General features: G+C 44.7%; 2 protein-coding genes across 2 annotated transcripts; one reads left to right on the top strand and one right to left on the bottom strand.

The window, feature by feature from the left end:
- Window positions 1-1,980: 1,980 nt before the first annotated feature.
- LOC125508122 (probable boron transporter 2) lies at window positions 1,981-6,353 on the top strand. The gene is made up of 12 exons (XM_048672719.1): window positions 1,981-2,331; window positions 2,428-2,510; window positions 2,650-2,842; window positions 2,952-3,090; window positions 3,604-3,769; window positions 3,923-4,089; window positions 4,186-4,359; window positions 4,445-4,540; window positions 4,625-4,762; window positions 4,864-5,183; window positions 5,387-5,654; window positions 5,795-6,353. The coding sequence occupies exons 1-12, from the start codon at window positions 2,228-2,230 to the stop codon at window positions 6,083-6,085; spliced, it is 2,139 nt and encodes a 712-aa protein (XP_048528676.1). The 5' UTR covers window positions 1,981-2,227; the 3' UTR covers window positions 6,086-6,353.
- Window positions 6,354-8,299: 1,946 nt separating this feature from the next.
- On the bottom strand, window positions 8,300-19,739 carry LOC125508121. The gene is made up of 5 exons (XM_048672718.1): window positions 19,587-19,739; window positions 9,654-9,718; window positions 9,324-9,368; window positions 8,746-8,843; window positions 8,300-8,649 (listed from the first exon to the last, which is right to left on the bottom strand). Exons 2-5 carry the CDS (start codon window positions 9,705-9,707, stop codon window positions 8,577-8,579), a joined length of 270 nt encoding a protein of 89 aa, XP_048528675.1. The 5' UTR covers window positions 9,708-9,718; window positions 19,587-19,739; the 3' UTR covers window positions 8,300-8,576.
- Window positions 19,740-20,838: the final 1,099 nt, after the last annotated feature.

Below are 20,838 nucleotides of genomic sequence, written 5' to 3'. Positions count from 1 at the left end.
ATATGCGTATTGTTTAGGGTTGATCTTTCAACCAAGTTAAGGAGAGTTGAACATTCTTAGGAGGGATGAGATGAAGCAAGGAGCTATACTACACACCAACCTATTTAACCTTTGGTATGCAGATGGTAGTGCAGGCAGTTAGCCTTTTCATCATAAATTTTATTTTAAGTACTAAAAGCTTTTATTATCATAAAAGGCCAACATGCTTGCACAAACCCTAAAATGTGTCGGTTGATGGATGGGCAGTTAGTTAGCTCACGCTAAAGTGCAGGTGCAAGATCCAGAGCTTGACACCACATGCATGGCCCAGAAACCATCATGTGTATAGTAGATGTTACTCTCCATTGTCAGCATCAGAGAGAAAGTAAAGCACTTACGCTAAACAAGTTTATTTATTTACCAATTAAGCACATTCATATACAGTATATTTGATCTAGCACAAAGTACCAGATTAGCCCATCAGAACCGCTTGCCCTGACCTTGTTTTTCAAGCTAGGTAAAAAGGTACCTGTCTCTCCGTGTTATCTGAAGATAATAAATTCATCGACAAGACAAATATTCTTCAGATAACTCCACACGGGAGCCAGAGCAAGAGCTTGTAGCTTTGTTAATGTTTCTCCAGAGACAATCATGCATGCTGGGACAAAGCTAAGGTCAACGTTTTGATCTACGCCAGAAGCAAACTTCAGTTTTCAATGCTCCTCAGAGCCTGATTTCTTAATGGAAGATTCCGTGGACATGAACAGGATGCTGGTTTCTAGGAGCTTATGCACGCCGTTTCTTATTAACTGCAAGTACTGGATGTTTTGAAGTAAAATAATGCATTTGCACATGCTGAGGCGAAGTGGTTGTGGTTTGTGACTGATCAAGTTAGTTGATTGTAGGTTCAGAATAATATTAGTACAATCATACTAGTCCCCATTTTGTATTTGTTGAGTTCTGGATGGTGGGGCCACATGGTCGTAACTCACACTGTGCTGTGATATAATATGTAAAAATATTTTGCGCCCGGGATTTGTTGCACTTACAGAACAGCTGTTGGCCTGCTGCTTCCATAAATTAATTACAGTTCACAGTTACGGTTGTAAACTATGAGAACTGAGCTAGGTTGTTGAACCCGTCCGTTTATTCGCGGAGAGGCCTCGCTTCTACCTAACAGCGGACAGTTAAGGAACCATGTTTTATCTTTATGATGCATATAAACTGGCAGCTATGCTTGAGAATTGTTGGCTTTGTCCCTTGGTCAAGTGTCAATCAATCTTACGTATTAGAAATAAGCTTTTCTACAGATAAGAAAATGAAAAGCAATAACTTATGAGATAAAAAGAGGTGAAAAGGGCCACTGCTGAAAGCTACAGCTTCACACTGATTAGCATTTCTTGAAAAGCTTCATACTAGTTTGCAGCGGTTTCCGTTGTGTTCTCATTTCTCAGGCAGTTATACTACATATAAGGATCAACTTAACAGAAATAATGAAAACCTAGAAAAATAATTATTAATTGATTAGAGGAAGCTGCTTGGCGCCTTCCCCTCGGCCAGACGGACAGCTAGAGCTGGACTGGCACTCACTGGCCTTCCAGTGCCAGTGAATATAAATGTGACCCACCGAGAGCACATGTCATAAATATTTCTGGCAATATCAATTTCATTTTATCGTCTTAGTAACATTTTTCCCATGGTGGTAGTCAAACTCAAGAATATTTGACCAACACAAGTCCTGAAAACGAATCACATTTGCAATCTAATCAGAGGGAGTAGCAGTCAGGCTCTACCGTCAAGAGGAGAGGACAGGACAGGATAGGATTTAGGACTACCATCAGCCACGCAAAGCCACAACTATCTTGCCCTAACATATCTTTTCCCCTGATCCCGTCGGTAATCTCCCTTTGTGACAGGAAATTGGTTTAGTACCACAGACAGTGTTGCCTGCTGACTCTCCACTGGCCCGTCTGTCTATATAGCCGTCCTCTATCTCACAGCTCCAGTACCTTCCGAGAGCTTCTCCTCCTCAAATCCCGCCCTCCCTCGCTCACCAGTGCTGCTCCCTCTGCTACCTACGCTTTTCTTCAACTTTTAGCCGCCCTTGGCCCCCGTAGCTTCCTCCATGGATCCGTGCTAAATGCAGAGCGAGCTCGAGAGCTCGTAGCGTTTCTCCCGGTCCGGTCTGCTGCAAAGCGTAATCTGGGTCTCTGAGTACGCTCTCCGACTCCTTGGTGTTTCCGAGGAAATGGAGGAGAGCTTCGTGCCCCTCCGGGGCATCAAGAACGACGTCCGCGGGCGGCTCACCTGCTACAAGCAGGACTGGACGGGAGGCTTCAGCGCCGGTATCAGGTACGGGCGCATCTGCCTTGTTCTCCTCTACTAGCATTGTGTTGCTGGCACAAGATCTTGGAATGATGAAGCTGCCGCGTCCCGTGTGTGTTTCAGGATCCTGGCGCCGACCACCTACATCTTCTTCGCGTCCGCGATACCCGTGATATCGTTCGGGGAGCAATTGGAGAGGAGCACCGGTAATGGAGGAGCCAAATCTTCTGTTTCCTTTGTGTTTTGAGTTCTGTTTTGTTGTTAGTTTCAGACTTTCAGTGCATTTGAGTGAGTGACCAGAGAAGCTTGCTTGCTTACTAAGGGGGCTCTAATGGTTTGGTGCAGATGGGGTCCTCACGGCAGTGCAGACATTGGCATCCACCGCCCTGTGTGGCATAATCCACTCCATTGTGGGAGGGCAGCCCCTGCTGATCCTGGGCGTGGCAGAGCCGACCGTCATAATGTATACCTTCATGTTCAGCTTCGCCAAGGACAGGGCCGACCTCGGTCCCAACCTCTTCCTCGCCTGGGCCGGTTGGTAAGTCATCCCTGTTGCATTGATGCAGATGATTACTGTTGTCGGTTGGTCCAATTGCAGTTTTTTTCAAAAAAAAAAAGGTTTTGAAGCCATGGATGTGTGTATGCAGGGTCTGTGTGTGGACTGCCCTCTTGCTGTTCTTGCTGGCGGTACTGGGCGCGTGCTCCATCATAAACCGGTTCACCCGCATCGCCGGCGAGCTGTTCGGGCTCCTCATCGCAATGCTCTTCATGCAGCAAGCTATCAAGGTAGGTACACACCAGGGCCTCTTGTGGTGTCCTTGCTTATTTGGCCTTGACATCATGTGATGATGCAGAAAGTTATCAAGACATTCTGTTGATGTTGGTTCGTTTTCTTTGAGGTGAATGTGGTATGAACCTGGTGCAGAACACAAAGTACCCTTCTAAGAGTTGTTCACTACTCTAGTCAAGCTCTATCTGCCAACTAGTGGGAAAGCCTAATGACATGTGCAGAAGCTGAAAAGCACATGGAGGCTAATGGGGATGTCCCAAAACTGCACATTCAGTGATTCTGCTGTTTGGCCATTGCTCCAACCAAATGTTTCCTTGTCCTAAATCTCGAATATGCTTTGGCCTAAATTCTAAACAGTGGAAGTGTTCAAATAAAAAATGTTTGTTTGACATAAATGGTCAGTAACAGAACATAAAAATGTTTATCTGAGATGAATGTGCAAACTGAACTCTCTGTATTTAATAGACGTTCCATGTGTACTCTAGCTCACATACCTGGGTTGGTTGCAGGGACTTGTTGACGAGTTCCGCATTCCTGAGAGGGAGAACATAAAAGCACTACAGTTTGTTCCATCATGGAGGTTTGCCAACGGAATGTTCGCCATCGTGTTGTCATTTGGCCTTTTGCTCACCGCGCTGCGGAGCAGGAAAGCGCGATCCTGGCGCTATGGAGCAGGTATATCTATCTGTAAATTGTAGCTGGTCCTGCGGCAGATGCTATGAGAATTTGCTTGCCTCAGATCTCCTCCACTTTCTTTGCTTCCTACCATTGTTACGCGCTTCAGTTAACCTTACTCTGTATTCCTTGTGATGCTTTTACCGTACCTAGGTTGGCTGCGTGGCTTCATCGCCGACTACGGTGTTCCACTGATGGTGCTGGTGTGGACAGGAGTTTCCTACATACCACATGACAGTGTGCCGAAAGGGATCCCGCGGCGCCTCTTCAGCCCTAATCCATGGTCCCCTGGTGCATATGACAACTGGACAGTCATCAAGGTACTACTACATAAACTCAACCAGACTTCTGAAACATTCAAGTTTCTTCATGTGAGCCATCAGAGCTCATCAAACGTTTCCAATACCATTGAGCAGGACATGCTCCAAGTGCCAGTCATGTACATCATTGGTGCCTTCATGCCTGCAACAATGATTGCTGTCCTGTACTACTTCGACCACAGCGTGGCATCCCAGCTTGCTCAGCAGGCGGAGTTTAATTTGAGGAAGCCTCCATCTTTCCACTATGATTTGCTTCTCCTAGGCTTCCTGGTATGTCCAGATGAGTATAACTCTGGCTAGTAACTTCAACATTTGGTATATGTTTTATCTTATTTCAATGTAATTTCTTGAACAGACGTTGATGTGTGGCCTGATTGGTATCCCTCCATCCAATGGCGTCATTCCACAGTCGCCGATGCATACAAAGAGCTTGGCTACTCTAAAGCATCAGGTAGGATAGGAGGAATGTTCTGAACTTCTGATGTTTGATCAATACTTGACACTTCCATTCAAATGACAAAACATTTCTCCACAGATACTCCGTAACCGACTAGTGGCCACGGCACGGCAAAGCATGCGCCAGAACGCGAGCTTGAGCCAACTGTACAACAACATGCAGGATGCTTATCATCAGATTCAGACACCGCTGATCCACCAACAACAGACCGTCAAAGTACGCACAGATCTGATTGAAATTAATTGATCGCAGTACCGTATATAAAAACAGTCTAGTACATGCATCTGATATTGCAATGCCATTTTCACAAAATGTAGGGCTTAAACGAGCTCAAGGACTCCACTGTCCAGTTAGCATCAAGCATGGGTAACTTCGATGCACCGGTTGATGAGACAATCTTTGACATAGAAAAAGAGATTGATGATCTGCTGCCTATGGAGGTCAAGGAGCAAAGGTTGAGCAACTTTCTACAGGCTGTGATGGTTGGGGGCTGCGTGGCCGCCATGCCCTTACTGAAGAAGATCCCTACAGCAGTTCTGTGGGGGTATTTTGCGTTCATGGCGATTGAGAGCTTGCCTGGTAACCAGTTCTGGGAACGAATTTTGCTGCTCTTCACTGCTCCCAGCAGAAGATACAAGTAAGTTTCTCTAGTTTCATTACTCTGAACTCTGAAGTCAGGAAATCTGAACATTCTACTGCACATATGTGTATTCACAGATGTGTAATCTGGTGGAAACAATAAATCATATCATTATATAAAATATGTAAAATTGTTTGTAGTCTAGTCATCAGCAGCCCCCGTGTGAGACTTAAATGCTTACCATTTACCAATCTTTGCAGGGTGCTGGAAGAGTACCATACAACATTTGTCGAGACTGTGCCATTCAAGACGATAGCCATGTTCACACTCTTCCAGACCACATATCTGCTTGTTTGCTTTGGGGTCACATGGATCCCAATAGCTGGGGTTCTCTTCCCCCTCATGATCATGCTCCTGGTTCCAGTCAGGCAGTACATCCTCCCAAAGCTCTTCAAAGGTGCACATCTCAATGACCTGGACGCAGCGGAGTATGAGGAGTCACCGGCTATACCGTTCAACCTTGCTGCGGTGAGTCCATAAACTCTTGATCTGTCCTGACAGGCAGCCATGTTTGTCATCATGCCATTTTCTAACGTTTAGCTGATGGCGGCTAGAAGAATTTTAATCCTGTTACACTAGCTTGACACTGAATGGTGTAAAACTTTCAGCAAGATATTGATGTGGCACTGGGACGCACCCAAAGCGCAGAGATCCTTGACGACATGGTCACAAGAAGCCGCGGTGAGATCAAGCGCCTGAATAGTCCGAAGATCACCAGCTCAGGTGGCACTCCTGTCACGGAACTGAAAGGCATCCGCAGCCCTTGTATGTCTGAGAAGGCCTACAGCCCTCGCGTCAACGAGCTGAGGCATGAACGCAGCCCTCTAGGGGGGCGAGACAGTCCACGGACGGGTGAGGCCCGGCCATCCAAGCTGGGTGAAGGCTCAACACCAAAGTGAAGCAATAATGCTGCATCGCTCATAGCTACTGGAAGTAAATTATATCGATAATTTAAGCATCAGTGCTAGTATGAGATGTCTACTTATGCACGGTATGATGCCACTATATGATGGCCAGTGATGAAGTATGAGGCCCCTATATGATGCCTACTGATGAAGTATGAAAATAGGCTAATGTGTATCTATCTGTAGCCTCCTGATCTAAGGGAGCACCGTATGTGTAATCTCTGAATGAGTAGAAGACTATTATAGCATCAACTTTGAAACTTTTTTCAGTCTCACTTTTCTATATTACTGCAAACTGTTCATATTATTCTTTGATTTTTGCACCAAATTGGTGAGTGATGAGCATCATTTCTGCTTGCACCTTTCTTGAGCTTAAGTTGAGCGTGTACTGTTACCAGTTGAATATGATACTTAACTGAGCCTATTCCCTTCTGAGTACTGCACATTTTGTTGTTGGTTAAAATGGTTTACAATGACAGGCTCAAGTCTTTAACAATAAATATTTCTGATCTAACAGATCAAGCTATTGAATGAGATCCAGTTGATGGATGAACATGTTTACTTGAATTGCCACGACGATGCCTCGAGTCCCATGCTTCAAATGGGTGCTGAATACCAGCTTACTTTAGAATGCAAATTTCTTCCGAAGTGTCTCGTTTGAAACGCAAATCGCGTCAAATTCAATGAACTGAAAGTTGAGAGTTGAGGCAATAGTGCAATATTTATAGCCTAGCCAATACCCTTTGCGTCGACACGCATGCGGAAAACAAGATAAGCTGAGGCATGACTGAGTTGGACAGAAAGAAGATTGCACAGGGAGATACCAGTTGTCTGACAATCTGAACCTATTGGTAGAGCAGGCCATGCTGATTTCACCAGTAACTTGCTGGTACAGGCACCAGAACATGGTAGGAAGGTATGATCTCTGGTGTGGTAGTGCTGTTGCCAAGCCAACTACCGAGTACAGCTGCTCAACAGTGCCTTAACTGTACTTGTCCATATTTGCTATAGAGGGAAAGATACCAAGATCATATTTGCTGCAGTAGGCAGAAAGCTACTGGGCTGGCACTCCTCTTTCAACAGCAGCCATGATTCCAACTTTAGAAGACATTGCATTGCACTGGTCATGGAGCATTGACCTACTGAAACACCATAGCCACCGCCCACCAGTGAGTTCATCTGTATGCAGTCCAGGTCATAGGCTCATAGGAGCTGCTGCTGCCTTGTCATTGCGCTGGGCTAGACGACGCCCCCCAATTGTCGACAATCATGGTCGCCGTCGCCCTTTTCTCAACCGATGATTCCCGCGACAACCCGTGAGCTAGGGCTAGTGATCAGATGGACCTTACGGGTGATGAACCTGTGCCGGAAAGGAGCGGCTGGAGTTCGTCGGCATGGCGGAAGAAGAAGGCTGATGGATATCCATCCTTGAGGCCCATTGGTGATGTCTGGATGACAATCTTTTGTCAGGCATGGGTGTTTGCTTCCCCATCATTTGACCTGCAGACAGTAAGTAGTGTTTCACACCCTGCAGTGCAGGGAATTCCAGAACTGGCCCCAGATCACTGAACTCATCATCCTCATCAGTTCCTTTCCTACACCCCTCTCATCTCTTTGACGCAACGCCATCCGTTTTGTCGCGCTTTTCCGGATTCCAGAGAGCAATGTGACAAAATACAACCCATAGAGTGGTAGCTGCTTCAGCTGAAAGCTGAGATATCATATCCATGCATGTTAGGTGCAGAGGGGCAGATGCATCATCCAGGATCTACAGATGTGACCATGAATAATTGGGATGCATTCTGTTACTCCAGTAAGTCAAGCCTCTTGGTAAGAGTGATTCTCTTGCTTTTTACTGAGAAAGACCGATGGTATCAGTAGAACTTGGTAAGAGTGCACTCTTCAGGCTCACCTAAAAACAGTTTCACGAGAGAATAAACTGAAGGCAACGGCAATCTTTGGTGTTATAATCTGGCATTTCATAGCCATGAGCTCTTTAGTTGTGCAGACTGTTTAATACTGCTGACAATCCAGTGAGATCCACAACAAGCCTTGGAAACTTCAAGTGATTTAATCGTCTAAAAAAACAGAGAAAAAAGACTGCAAGGAATATTTCCGGTTTTGCAAACTTGTGACCGATTCAGCTCCATGGAAATGGAACCAGTGAACATGTTGAAACTGCCTCAATACATCACGAGAAGAAGAAAATTCAAGCAACGCAGCCGTTTAAACACAGATTGGAGCACTTAAAATTGCTGAAGATTTACACCTTAACAAAACAGCTAACGCTTGGCATGTGTGGGTCAATTACATCCAGAAGCACAGTAAAATGCAACTGATGAAAAAACACTGCTTTATTAAGTCAACAACAAAGAAAAGCATTAGATGGTCCTTGTGTCGGAGGAGAAAAATAATTCAACAGCCATAGGATCAAGTCGCTGTTCAACTCGTACAGCATATTGCCGAAAGTCTACTTTCAACTTTCTTAACCTGAGAATTTACGTCCTGTCATCTTCTCGGATTCATATATTATGTGATTGATAAGGCCCCGTGCCGCACTGCATAGCAAGATATAATTTCATGATGTATGTTCCAACGAGAATAAAAAGGTAAGTCAGCCAAAAATTGAAGGTGTCCACGGAGCAGTAACTTACTCATCCTTCATTTTCTGTATCTTCTCTGGATCAGTTTCATGCATGTTTTTCTTGAACTGTTGCCTCACCATGGAAACAAGAAGCCCTGTGTTATGTTGCTGGGTCATAAAATACAACTCAGTCAAACATGCACCTTCATAAAGTTACACAAATATGCCATAACTCAAAGGAAAATAGGACTTATTAGTTCTAATTTGTGATGGCCTTTTATTCTACTGTAGATCTGGTTCTCCATCTTGTAAATGAAAAAACACAATTTGCATATTCCAGGTGCAATGTATTTTACGAACATCAGTATAAAGGGCCTGAAAATAATAAGCCCTCTTATACATGTTATGCCGCCAAAGAACGTTGATTCTTTGGAGCAGTTTTCATTGAAAAAAAAAACAAGGTGAAGTAATTCAAAATCTATGTACAGATGCTTAAGTGACACATGAACTGATGATGGAGCGACCAGACTGTTTCTCCTGGAACACTCTCGGGTTAAAGATACTTGAGGAGAACAGAGCAAGCTGTGTGTGCTAAGAAATATTATGTACTTCAAGATAATAAGATAGTTCAAACGAAAGTATGCTTACCTGACTACCGATGAACTTAGCCCTCCTTAAGCATTCGCGGTATAACTACAGCATAACAAAAAGAGCTTATAAGTACCGATAACATTTTCTCCTCAAATGCCATCATCTATTTATTATTTTGTGTGACCAATTTTGATGATGATGAAGAACTAGGTGCACGAGAGTACTAGACATGATTTGCAAAAGCTGAAGCTAAAAGGGTAGACTTAACTGATAGAGCTACCCTGACTACAGAAATGAAATTTCAGAACTTACTACTCATTACCATCACCATGTGCAGGTCATGATGGGGGTAATTTGTCTATTAGAAAGGTGTGATAGGATCCTTACTCTAAGCGCATTGTCGGCAAGTTCTGGAGGTAAAGCTTTCTGAAGTGAAGGCATTTTCCTTTACTCTGAAATGGTCAATCAACAAAGTCGGTTACTTAAACATGTAAATCTCAAACATTTATTATTCGCCTACAGCAATTAAGGAACAACAAGCCAGACAATGTTTTCATTACAAAAAGGTTTAAGGCACACACACCAGTACAACATACTACAACAGAAAAGAGTATTGATAAAAAATACCAATATGCACAGAAAAGCTATATATCAACAACTAAAAAGAAACAAAGGGAACAAAACCATATCCAAAAATGTGATACAACCTTACAATCACACCAAGGACCATGGTCCAAGCAGTAAGAGACTGCATGAAAGTACCAGCTTCCCAAAGCAAGGACCATCCAAACAGTAAACGGGCCTGAATTGCCCCTTCATTGACCAATATAGCACAACATCTATAAAATCATTTGGGCCTTGGGCTGCTACCCAAGAGGCAAAGAGCAAAACTACAAGGCCTTGTGAACACCCATTCAAGAAGATGCCTTTCTTTTACAAGCAATTTCTACTAAACTGTGGACACTGCAAATTCACCAGTAATTATGAACTACTGATCCAGTCATTTCATGGAGAATCAAAAAGAGAGGGTGGGTTATTTGGGGCTTCTTTGGTTATCAGGGAGGAGAACCCTCTCCCACCATGGGGGAGATCTCCTCAACCAGGGGAAATCCCTGTTGTTATTTGGGCAACAAGTGGGAAGGGGGAAATTCCAGGCAGAAAGTTATCAGAAATATTGGGAAAATGATCAAAACAAAACATAATGTTTGGACAACTAATTGCAGTACACTGTTAAATTCTTCAGTATATCCAGAGGGAGAAGAAACATAAAGTCACACAAGCAAGACAGTGTCAGGAAAATAAAGGCATAATAAAAAAAGAAAGAGACCTAATTGGCGAGAACTTCTACTTGGCAAGAACTAATGCTGGGGAAAAACAGGAACTGGTATAACCTCTACTCTGTGAGAAAGCTGTGATCAAACTTCACATATTATTATGTATCCATGGTATGATGCAGACTACTCATGTTAAATCCTAAGGAACTGGGAGTACTAGGCTCAGTGGCTCCAGGGGCTAAGTTACAGGCAGACTGCAGTGCCCACACACACAAAGCAAGTGGCAATTGAATCATGTAAATGCATTAGAGTTTATATCATTGTGCTACATGTATAAATAACTCTAGGATAAAATCGGAATATATAGCAATTCGATGCACATAGATGAAGTAATTTGCTCTAGCTGTTTGAGGAAAGCAATTCAGTGCACATAGATGCAGCAATTGGCTCTAGCTGTTTCAGGAATCAGTAAAATATGACAAGGGTTTGGATGCAACCAGTTTGTGCCATGATTAGCAATGGTTTTCTCAGAAGTTGACCCCCAAGATGCAGAGCTGCAGATCAATTGCCATCAAGAAAGAGGGTTTGGAAACTGAACCTACACATGTAAAACAGATCTGTGGACAACTCTGTTGAACTAGAATGCGGAGCCATCAAAGCTTGCTAAATGGGCTGGCTGTTTGAGGAAAGCAATTCAGTGCACATAGATGCAGCAACTTGCTCTGACTGTTTCAGGAATCAGTAATATACGACAAGCAATGTTTTTATGGCGTAACGCATTTTATGGCGACCGACCCCCTTCATAACATTATAACGCTTACAACCTAACTTTGGGTTTGTCTAGGTCTCAGTCGACTTAGACTTTGCTTGCGAAGTCTAAGTCGACTTAGACTTTGCGAAATCTAAGTCGACTGACGTCATCTCTAAACCAGTCGCACGTTAATTTCTGTTCGCTTGGCTGGAGTTCGCATTCCCTGTTGGCCTGCGTTGGCCTGTGTTGGGCTGTATTGTTTTTTTCCTTTTTTATTTATGCTTTTTACTGGATCGCTAGAACATTGTCCCATTAGGTGTATTGCTATACAGCACAATGTAGTTCGTATTTTTTTACACTAGCGTTGCTAATGCTCTGTTCCTTCTTTTCTTTTCATCTAGTTATTTTTTCCTTTAACTCCGCCTATGTTGTCTCAACATAGCCGGTCCCAAGCCCGGGTAAAGGAGGAGGGTTGTGATAGGCTTGGCGAGCCAACGTAAAAACTCAGCCACTCTTATGAAGATGAAACCCAAAAGATTTTCGTTGGGGCGTAACCCTCTCAGCGACGCGCTACATCGGAACCCGGGTGTGGTGGAAAATGGGCAAGGGCCGGGCCGTCACCCCCAAGGTGGCGCGCTGTATCTTGATCCGGATACGGTGGCAAGTGAGCGAGGATCGGGTCGTCGCATCCTTAGTGGCGCGCTACATCGGCGCCCGGATGTAGTGGAAAATGGGCAAGTGTCTTCGCATTTGACTCGACGAGTGCGAAGAGTAAGGAAGCTAGCCGAGCCTAGGAGGATTCGCTTAGGTAGCTGGAACGTAGGGTCTCTGACAGGGAAGCTTCGGGAGCTAGTTGATGCAGCGGTGAGGAGAGGTGTTGATATCCTTTGCGTCCAAGAAACCAAATGGAGAGGACAGAAGGCGAAGGAGGTGGAGAATACCGGCTTCAAGCTGTGGTACACAGGGACGGCTGCAAACAGAAATGGTGTAGGCATCTTGATCAACAAGAGCCTCAAGTATGGAGTGGTAGACGTCAAGAGACGTGGGGACCAGATTATCCTGGTCAAGCTGGTAGTTGAGGACTTGGTTCTCAATGTTATCAGCACGTATGCCCCGCAAGTAGGCCACAATGAGAACACCAAGAGGGAGTTCTGGGAAGGCCTGGAAGACATGGTTAGGAGTGTACCGATTGGTGAGAAGCTCTTCATAGGAGGAGACCTCAATGGCCACGTGGGTACATCTAACACAGGTTTTGAAGGGGCGCACGGGGGCTTTGGCTATGGCATCAGGAATCAAGAAGGAGAAGATGCCTTAAGCTTTGCTCTAGCCTACAACATGATTGTAGCTAACACCCTCTTTAGAAAGAGAGAATCACATCTGGTGACTTTTAGTAGTGGCCAACACTCTAGCCAGATTGATTTCATCCTCTCGAGAAGAGAAGATAGGCGTGCGTGCCTAGACTGTAAGGTGATACCTGGAGAGAGTGTTGTACCCCAGCATAAGCTGGTGGTTGCTGACTTCCGCTTTCGGATTCGTGTCCAGCGGGATAAGCGTGCCAAAGTCGCTAGAACGAAGTGGTGGAAACTCAAGGGGGAGGTAGCTCTAGCGTTCAAGGAGAGGGTCACTAAGGAGGGCCCTTGGGAGGAAGGAGGAGATGCGAACAATGTGTGGACGAAGATGGCGACTTGCATTCGTAAGGTGGCCTCGGAGGAGCTTGGAGTGTCCAGAGGAAGGAGAAGCGAAGATAAGGATACCTGGTGGTGGAATGATGATGTCCAGAAGGCGATTAAAGAGAAGAAAGATTGCTTCAAACGCCTATACCTGGATAGGAGTGCAGACAACATAGAGAAGTACAAGATGGCGAAGAAGGCCGCAAAGCGAGCTGTTGGTGAAGCAAGGGGTCGGGCATATGAGGACCTCTACCAACGGTTAGGCACGAAGGAAGGTGAAAGGGACATCTATAAGATGGCCAAGATCCGAGAGAGGAAGACGAGGGATATTGGCCAAGTCAAATGCATCAAGGACGGAGTAGGCCAACTCTTGGTGAAGGACGAGGAGATTAAGCATAGATGGCGGGAGTACTTCGACAAGCTGTCCAATGGGGAGAATGAGAGTTCTACCATTGAACTGGACGACTCCTTTGATGAGACCAGCATGCGTTTTGTGCGGCGAATCCAGGAGTCTGAGGTCAAGGAGGCTTTAAAAAGGATGAAAGGAGGCAAGGCGATGGGCCCTGATTGTATCCCCATTGAGGTGTGGAAAGGTCTCGGGGACATAGCGATAGTATGGCTAACCAAGCTTTTCAACCTCATTTTTTGGGCAAACAAGATGCCAGAAGAATGGAGACGGAGTATATTAGTACCAATCTTCAAGAACAAGGGGGATGTTCAGAGTTGTACTAATTACCGTGGAATTAAGCTGATGAGCCATACAATGAAGCTATGGGAGAGAGTCATTGAGCACCGCTTAAGAAGAATGACAAGCGTGACCAAAAATCAGTTTGGTTTCATGCCTGGGAGGTCGACCATGGAAGCCATTTTCTTGGCACGACAACTTATGGAGAGATATAGGGAGCAAAAGAAGGACTTGCATATGGTGTTCATTGACTTGGAGAAGGCCTATGATAAGATACCGCGGAATGTCATGTGGTGGGCCTTGGAGAAACACAAAGTCCCAGCAAAGTACATTACCCTCATCAAGGACATGTACGATAATGTTGTGACAAGTGTTCGAACAAGTGATGTCGACACTGATGACTTCCCGATTAAGATAGGACTGCATCAGGGGTCAGCTTTGAGCCCTTATCTTTTTGCATTGGTGATGGATGAGGTCACAAGGGATATACAAGGAGATATCCCATGGTGTATGCTCTTTGCGGATGATGTGGTGCTAGTTGACGATAGTCGGACGGGGGTAAATAGGAAGTTAGAGTTATGCAGACAAACCTTGGAATCGAAAGGGTTTAGGCTTAGTAGAACTAAAACCGAGTACATGATGTGCGGTTTCAGTACTACTAGGTGTGAGGAGGAGGTTAGCCTTGATGGCCAGGTGGTACCTCAGAAGGACACCTTTCGGTATTTGGGGTCAATGCTGCAGGAGGATGGGGGTATTGATGAAGATGTGAACCATCAAATCAAAGCCGGATGGATGAAGTGGCGCCAAGCTTCTGGCATTCTCTGTGACAAGAGAGTGCCACAAAAGCTAAAAGGCAAGTTCTACAGGACGGCGGTTCGACCCGCAATGTTGTATGGCGCTGAGTGTTGGCCGACTAAAAGGCGACATGTTCAACAGTTAGGTGTGGCGGAGATGCGTATGTTGAGATGGATGTGTGGCCACACGAGGAAGGATCGAGTCCGGAATGATGATATACGAGATAGAGTTGGGGTAGCACCAATTGAAGAGAAGCTTGTCCAACATCGTCTGAGATGGTTTGGGCATATTCAGCGCAGGCCTCCAGAAGCTCCGGTGCATAGTGGACGGCTAAAGCATGCGGAGAATGTCAAGAGAGGGCGGGGTAGACCGAATTTGACATGGGAGGAGTTTGTTAAGAAAGACCTGAAGGATTGGAGTATCACCAAAGAGCTAGCTATGGACAGGGGTGCGTGGAAGCTTGCTATCCATGTGTCAGAGCCATGAGTTGGTTGCGAGATCTTATGGGTTTCACCTCTAGCCTACCCCAACTTGTTTGGGACTAAAGGCTTTGTTGTTGTTGTTGTTGTTAGTTATTTTTTTCCTTTATTTATCATTTTTAAAAATATTATTTTTGTTTTTAAATGATAAAGAAATCTTTAATGTAACAAAGAAAATAAATAGCAAAACAAACAAAATGAAAATAAGAAGACAGTTTAGTTGCCTGTGATCGACAGATAAGCAACTATATGCGTCCGACTAATGTGCACATGTCTATCATTTTTGTTCTCTTTTTTTGCGTGGTGTCTAGATTTCCGTTCTATGTCCTGGGTTTTCTAATTTTTCCTGTTGTTTGTTCAATGTTTTTATTATATTTCATTTTTAGTTGCATGTTCACCGAAAAAAGGAAGCACATTTTTGCATTCGTCGTTATACTTCAGAAAAAGTGTTTGTACATTTCAAAAATGTCCATCGTGTATTGATAAAATAGTTGTGTAATTATAAAAATATTGAAAAAGATTTAAAAATATTCACCATATATTTTTAAAATATAAAAATGTATTTTTAAAATATTCAATGTGTATTTGAAAAGATAATGAAGGTGTAGGGAGCAGCTAGTTGCTGGTACTTGTATCCCTTGTTGTGGGTCATGTTACACCATGTAGTTAGAGTTGAGATATGGCGTGCAATAGTTTTTTCATAAAAATTTGGCAAAACGCCACTAAGTTGCAGTCGTGTTGAAAGAATGCACTTGCAGCTAGGATCCACACTTGAAGTTGCATTCCTAGTGTCTGACATGCAATTGGCCCGCCCCCTCTCCCGATGCCCCCTCCGACAAAACAAAGTTCCATTTGCAACCAATGTTGGGGGACATGCAGTTGTGGTCCGGTGCGACCCTTGCAGTTGCGGGGCTGTTGTCGGGCTTGCAACTGGCCCGCCCCCTCGACAGAACAAAAAAGTCCAGTTGCAATCGGGTTACAAGACATGTAGTTGCACTCAAGTGCGACAGCTGCAGTTGCATGCCTAGTGTCAGACATGCAACTGGCCCGCCCCCTCTCCCGCCGCCCCTCCGACAAAACAAAGGTCTAGTTGCAACCATGTTGGGGAACATGTAGTTGCGGTCGGTTGCGGCGCTTGTAGTTGCGGGGCTGTTGTCGGGCTTGCAACTGGCCCGCCCCCTCCGACAGAATAAAAAAGTCCAGTTGTGGTCGGGTTACAAGACATGTAGTTGCGGTCGGTTGCGGCGCTTGTAGTTGCGGGGCTGTTGTCGGGCTTGCAACTGGCCCGCCCCCTCCGACAGAATAAAAAAGTCCAGTTGTGGTCGGGTTACAAGACATGTAGTTGCGGTCAGGTGCGACACTTGCAGTTGCATTCCTAGTGTCGGACATGCAACTGGCCCGCCCCCTCTCTCGCCGCCGCCTTCGAGAAAACAAAGGTCCAATTGCAACCATGTTGGGGGACATGCAGTTGCGGGCGGGTGTGGCTCTTGCAGTTGCGGGGATGTTGTCGGGTTTGCAACTGGCCCGCCCCCTCTACCGGCGCCCCTTTCGACAAAACAAAAAAGCTCAGTGGCGGTAGGGCTAGAAGACATGTAGTTGCGGTCAGTGCGACACTTACAGTTGCATGCCTAGTGTCGGACATGCAACTGCCCCCCTCTCCCGCCGCCCCCTCCGACAAAATAAAGGCCCAGTTGCAACCATGTTGGGGACATTGCAGTTGTGGTCGGGTGTGGCACTTGCAATTGCGGGGCTGTTGTCGGGCTTGCAACTGGCCCGCCCCCTCTAGCGACGCCCCCTTCAACAGAACAAAAAAGTCCAGTTGTGGCCGGGTTACAAGACATGCAGTCGCGGTCGGGTGCGACACTTGCTGTTGCATTCCTAGTGTCGGACATGCAACTGGCCCGCCCCCTTCGACCAAACAAAGGTCCAGTTGCAATCATGTTGGGGGACCTGCAATTGCAGTCAAGCGCGACACTTGCAGTTGCATGCCTAGTCTCAGATATGCAACTGCCCCCTCTCCCGTCGCTCATCTAAAACAAATGTTAGTTGCATTCATTTGATTAGACATGCAATTGCACTCGAATTGCAGTTGCATGCCTAGTGTTAGACATGCAACTGCGTGTCTCTCTAGCCGTCCTCCGATAAAACAAAGTTAGTTGCAGTCGAGGGCGACACTTGCAGTTGCATGCCTAGTATCAGACAGACAACTTCACCATTTCTCACCGCCCACCACCGAAGAACACCAGGTGACCCTTCCTCAGATTGTTGTCTGCAACAAAGCTTCTCCACCATCTTCCGTATATTGCACTTTGTTGAGGACCCTCACTTTGCACTATACGATCTTGAACTGGCCTCAAAATGTGAGATTCTCTCCCTTTACCGTTGTTGGAACGACCATTTTTGTTACATTTTACAACCTATTTTGTTGAAGACACACAAAAAAGTAAAAACTATATCATGACAAATAACTTAAAAATAAAATAAAAAGATAAAAAATAAAAAATAGATTTGCTGAGTTAGCGCTGCATTTTTAAACTCCCATACGTAGATGCCAAAACCGTTACACTTACTCTTATGGTTGCAACGGTTCAAGCATACTTCATACGCCATCTCTTGAGCGCATAAAATAACAAAAAATAGGGATATTGACAGACATGCAACTACCCCATCCCGACAAGACATTAGATAGTTGCATGCCTAGTGGTAGACATGCAATTGCGTACCAACTACCCCCTCCCCTGATGAAACACCATATAGTTACAGTCGGGTTGAAGACGTATAGTTGTAATCGAGGCGGCTTGTCGTTGCATGTTTAGTGATAGACATGAAACTATGCCCCTCACCCCTGACAAAACACCACTGAGTTGCAGTCGCATTGAAGACATGCAACTACAGTAGGGTGCAATTGAGCAACCACAAATTTCAAAATAAAACTATTTTGAATAAAAAACATTTAAAACAAAATTACAAAAATGTTTAATTTTTTAATAAAACAAAAAATAAAATGAAAATGCAGTTGAGACAAAAAATCAACGCGACAAGGAACACGGGCAAAAAAATATTAAACAAATAATCAATGCAGTCACATATGGATGGATATACATGTAGCTGATAGTATGATTTTAAAAATGAAAAAAATAAATGTGAACAATTAAGAATTAATAAAATAAAAAATGAAAATGAAAAAACACACAAACATACTTCAAAGAAAGAATTATGAGAGAAAAGAGAACAAGAAAAGAATGAGAAGAATGGAAATAAGTAATAATTTTAGAAGAAGCAACAAAAATAAAATTCAAAAGGAAAACTATCCTTGAAATCCAAAATGAATTGGCTCAAGCCATTTTGAAAAAAAATAAACAATATTGCGACCGGAAAAGGGAAATGCAACATAAATTTGCACCAATCTTGACACATAGATTAAATGGTTTATCATATAACCAAATCTTATATGAGCAAACCTTGACATACATCATGGAGGAAAATAAAAAAACATGGAGAGAAATTAAGAGTGTGCATTGATCATGACATGCTAAAAGATATAGGGAAAGACACTGAGCGTGGAGGACACACATGCTAGTCTAGTAGAAAAAATGAGAAAAAACAAGACAACACGCTTCCTCTTTGCACTTTGCACGGTCTATTTCTAACAACAGCCCAACAAATAAACAAAAAGAAACAGGCTAGACGCATCATCCTAACAGGCCAATTTAAACCTGACAAGCAGCTAGCATAAAAGATATTCAATGGAGGCACCGACTGAGACTTGGATAGAAATCAGTCGACTGATTTGTAGTCCCTCCGCCTAACTTTATATTTATAACGCCACCTTAAAAACATTGCTATCATACAAAGTTAGGTCATTGACAAGGGTTTGGATGCAACCAGTTTGTGTCATGATTAGTGATGGTTTTTCTGAGAAGTTGTCCCCCAAGATGCAAAGCTGCAGATCAATTGCCATCAAGAGGATTTGGCAACTGAACCTACAACAGCTACAACAGATCTGTGGACAACTCGGTTGCCTTCTGAACATAATTTGTTGAACCCGACTCCGGAACCATCAAAGCTTGCTAAATGGGATGTAATGATGTATGGTGGCCTACCTACCCTGCCAAGGTTTAGCAAAGATACATCTATGCACGAAGTTCATCCAGACGGAAATGGAGAAGGGGGTGCAGTGGTGGCACGGCCTCACTCGTGGCTGCTTAACAGGGTGATGGTCAACTAAACATGGGCATTGCTGAGGAAGAAATGCAATCAGTGGGGACAAGATGCTCCCATCCCCGGCAGCGGGGAGGGCATCAAGAAACCAGCCAAGCAGGAGGAGACTCGGCTAGCCTTCGCAGGTCTGGGGGCAGCAAGCTCGTTGGTGAGAGATGGCCGTGAGCGCGTCGGCGTAGAGAGTAGGCAGAGGAGGAGAAGGGAGACGCGGCTGTCGCCGTCGCCGTCGCTGGGGGGAGGTGTAGTTGCTCGGAGCTCGGTCGCCGGATCAAACCTGGCGAGATCAGTCGGATCAACCTCTAGGTTTCCAACCATTCCGGTAGGATCACGCCACAACGATCCAGTAGATGGAGGGGGGAAGAGGAGAGAGGAACTCGAGGTGGAGAGTACCCGCGGGACTCAGGGAGAGGGTTCGGTGACACAATGCTTAAGGGCGCCAGTGTACCTGGAGTTCTCGTAGCGGCCGACGGCGGGGAGGCTGCGGCGGCGGCGGCGGCGGCGACCTCTGGAGCGGTGTGGGAGCGACTGCTACGTCGATGCAAAGGATATCTCCGGCTGGTACTTTGCCCATGGGCCTGTTCGCTATTGGGTTGGGCTTATTCTGTGGCTTAGTTTCTTTTTGAGGGATTAATAATTCCGTGGCTTAGTGACCATCCCATAAAGCCCATGTAATAATGCCAGGACTGCGGACGTTTGGTTCCTGGGTGCATATACACCCAGGAATTACCACTCAAAAAAAAGGAATTGAAAAAATAATAATTACTGTATAAGAAAAGTCAAAAAGTTTAGAAGTACTTTTGAAATAAACTTGGCTTTCTTTTACACCATATGCAATTTTTCGTAAACCAAAACCCAGCTGACTTCTGGGCAAAAAACAGAAACTATTGCTATATACAAGACACTATTCACACTATTTTAACCGAATTTTTGTTTTTTTCGCCATGAAGTCAAAGTTGGGTTTTAGTTGACGGAAAACTACATACTAGTGCAAAAGAAAGGTAAGTTTGTTCTAAAAAAACTTCTGGCCTTTTTTTAATTTCTTTATCATTATTTAAAAAAATCAATTCATGGGTGTATATACACCCAGGAACCAAGGGGTATTTCCCTTTTCAGCCTCAGATCCATCTCAATAGACCAAAAACCATATAGTTTACACCATTGCCTTAAAAAAATATAACTTACACCAAATAAACGTGTCAAAACCAGATTAGTCAAACCCCTGAGTGGTTTCATATCCTATAGATAGACAGTTTTGGTTTTGGCTAACTTGTCAAATATCGATTGGCTGATGTGGCAAGTGCATAACCGCACCGAATTCTCATTTTCTTATCCCATTCCCAAGAAACCTAGCGCCCAAAATTCTCGATTCAAAAGAACCTAGCGCCCAAAATTCTCTAGGATCTCATCATGGAGGAATCCTAGGATACTAATTCCTTTCCCGGGATTGATGGCGCACCACCAGTCGGCCATTGTGTCGAGGGACTTTTCATCAATCCTAACAGTGACAAGGGGGAGTATGTGGAATTTGTAATCGAGGGGATGTCACATCAGGAGACCGGTCACAGAGACACACAATTTTATCTAGGTTCATACCCCCGATGAGGGTAAAACCCCTACTTCTTGCCTTGCTCTTTTCTTGTATATATGGAGAATACAAGAGATTAGAATGTCGGGAGAGGAACTCGGTGAGTCAGGGA

The sequence above is a fragment of the Triticum urartu genome, chromosome 5 (assembly GCF_003073215.2).
Source record: "Triticum urartu cultivar G1812 chromosome 5, Tu2.1, whole genome shotgun sequence".
Classification (NCBI taxonomy): Eukaryota; Viridiplantae; Streptophyta; class Magnoliopsida; order Poales; family Poaceae; genus Triticum; species Triticum urartu.
The sequence above is the reverse complement of the archived record's forward strand: the minus strand, read 5'-3'. Positions and strand labels throughout refer to the sequence as shown.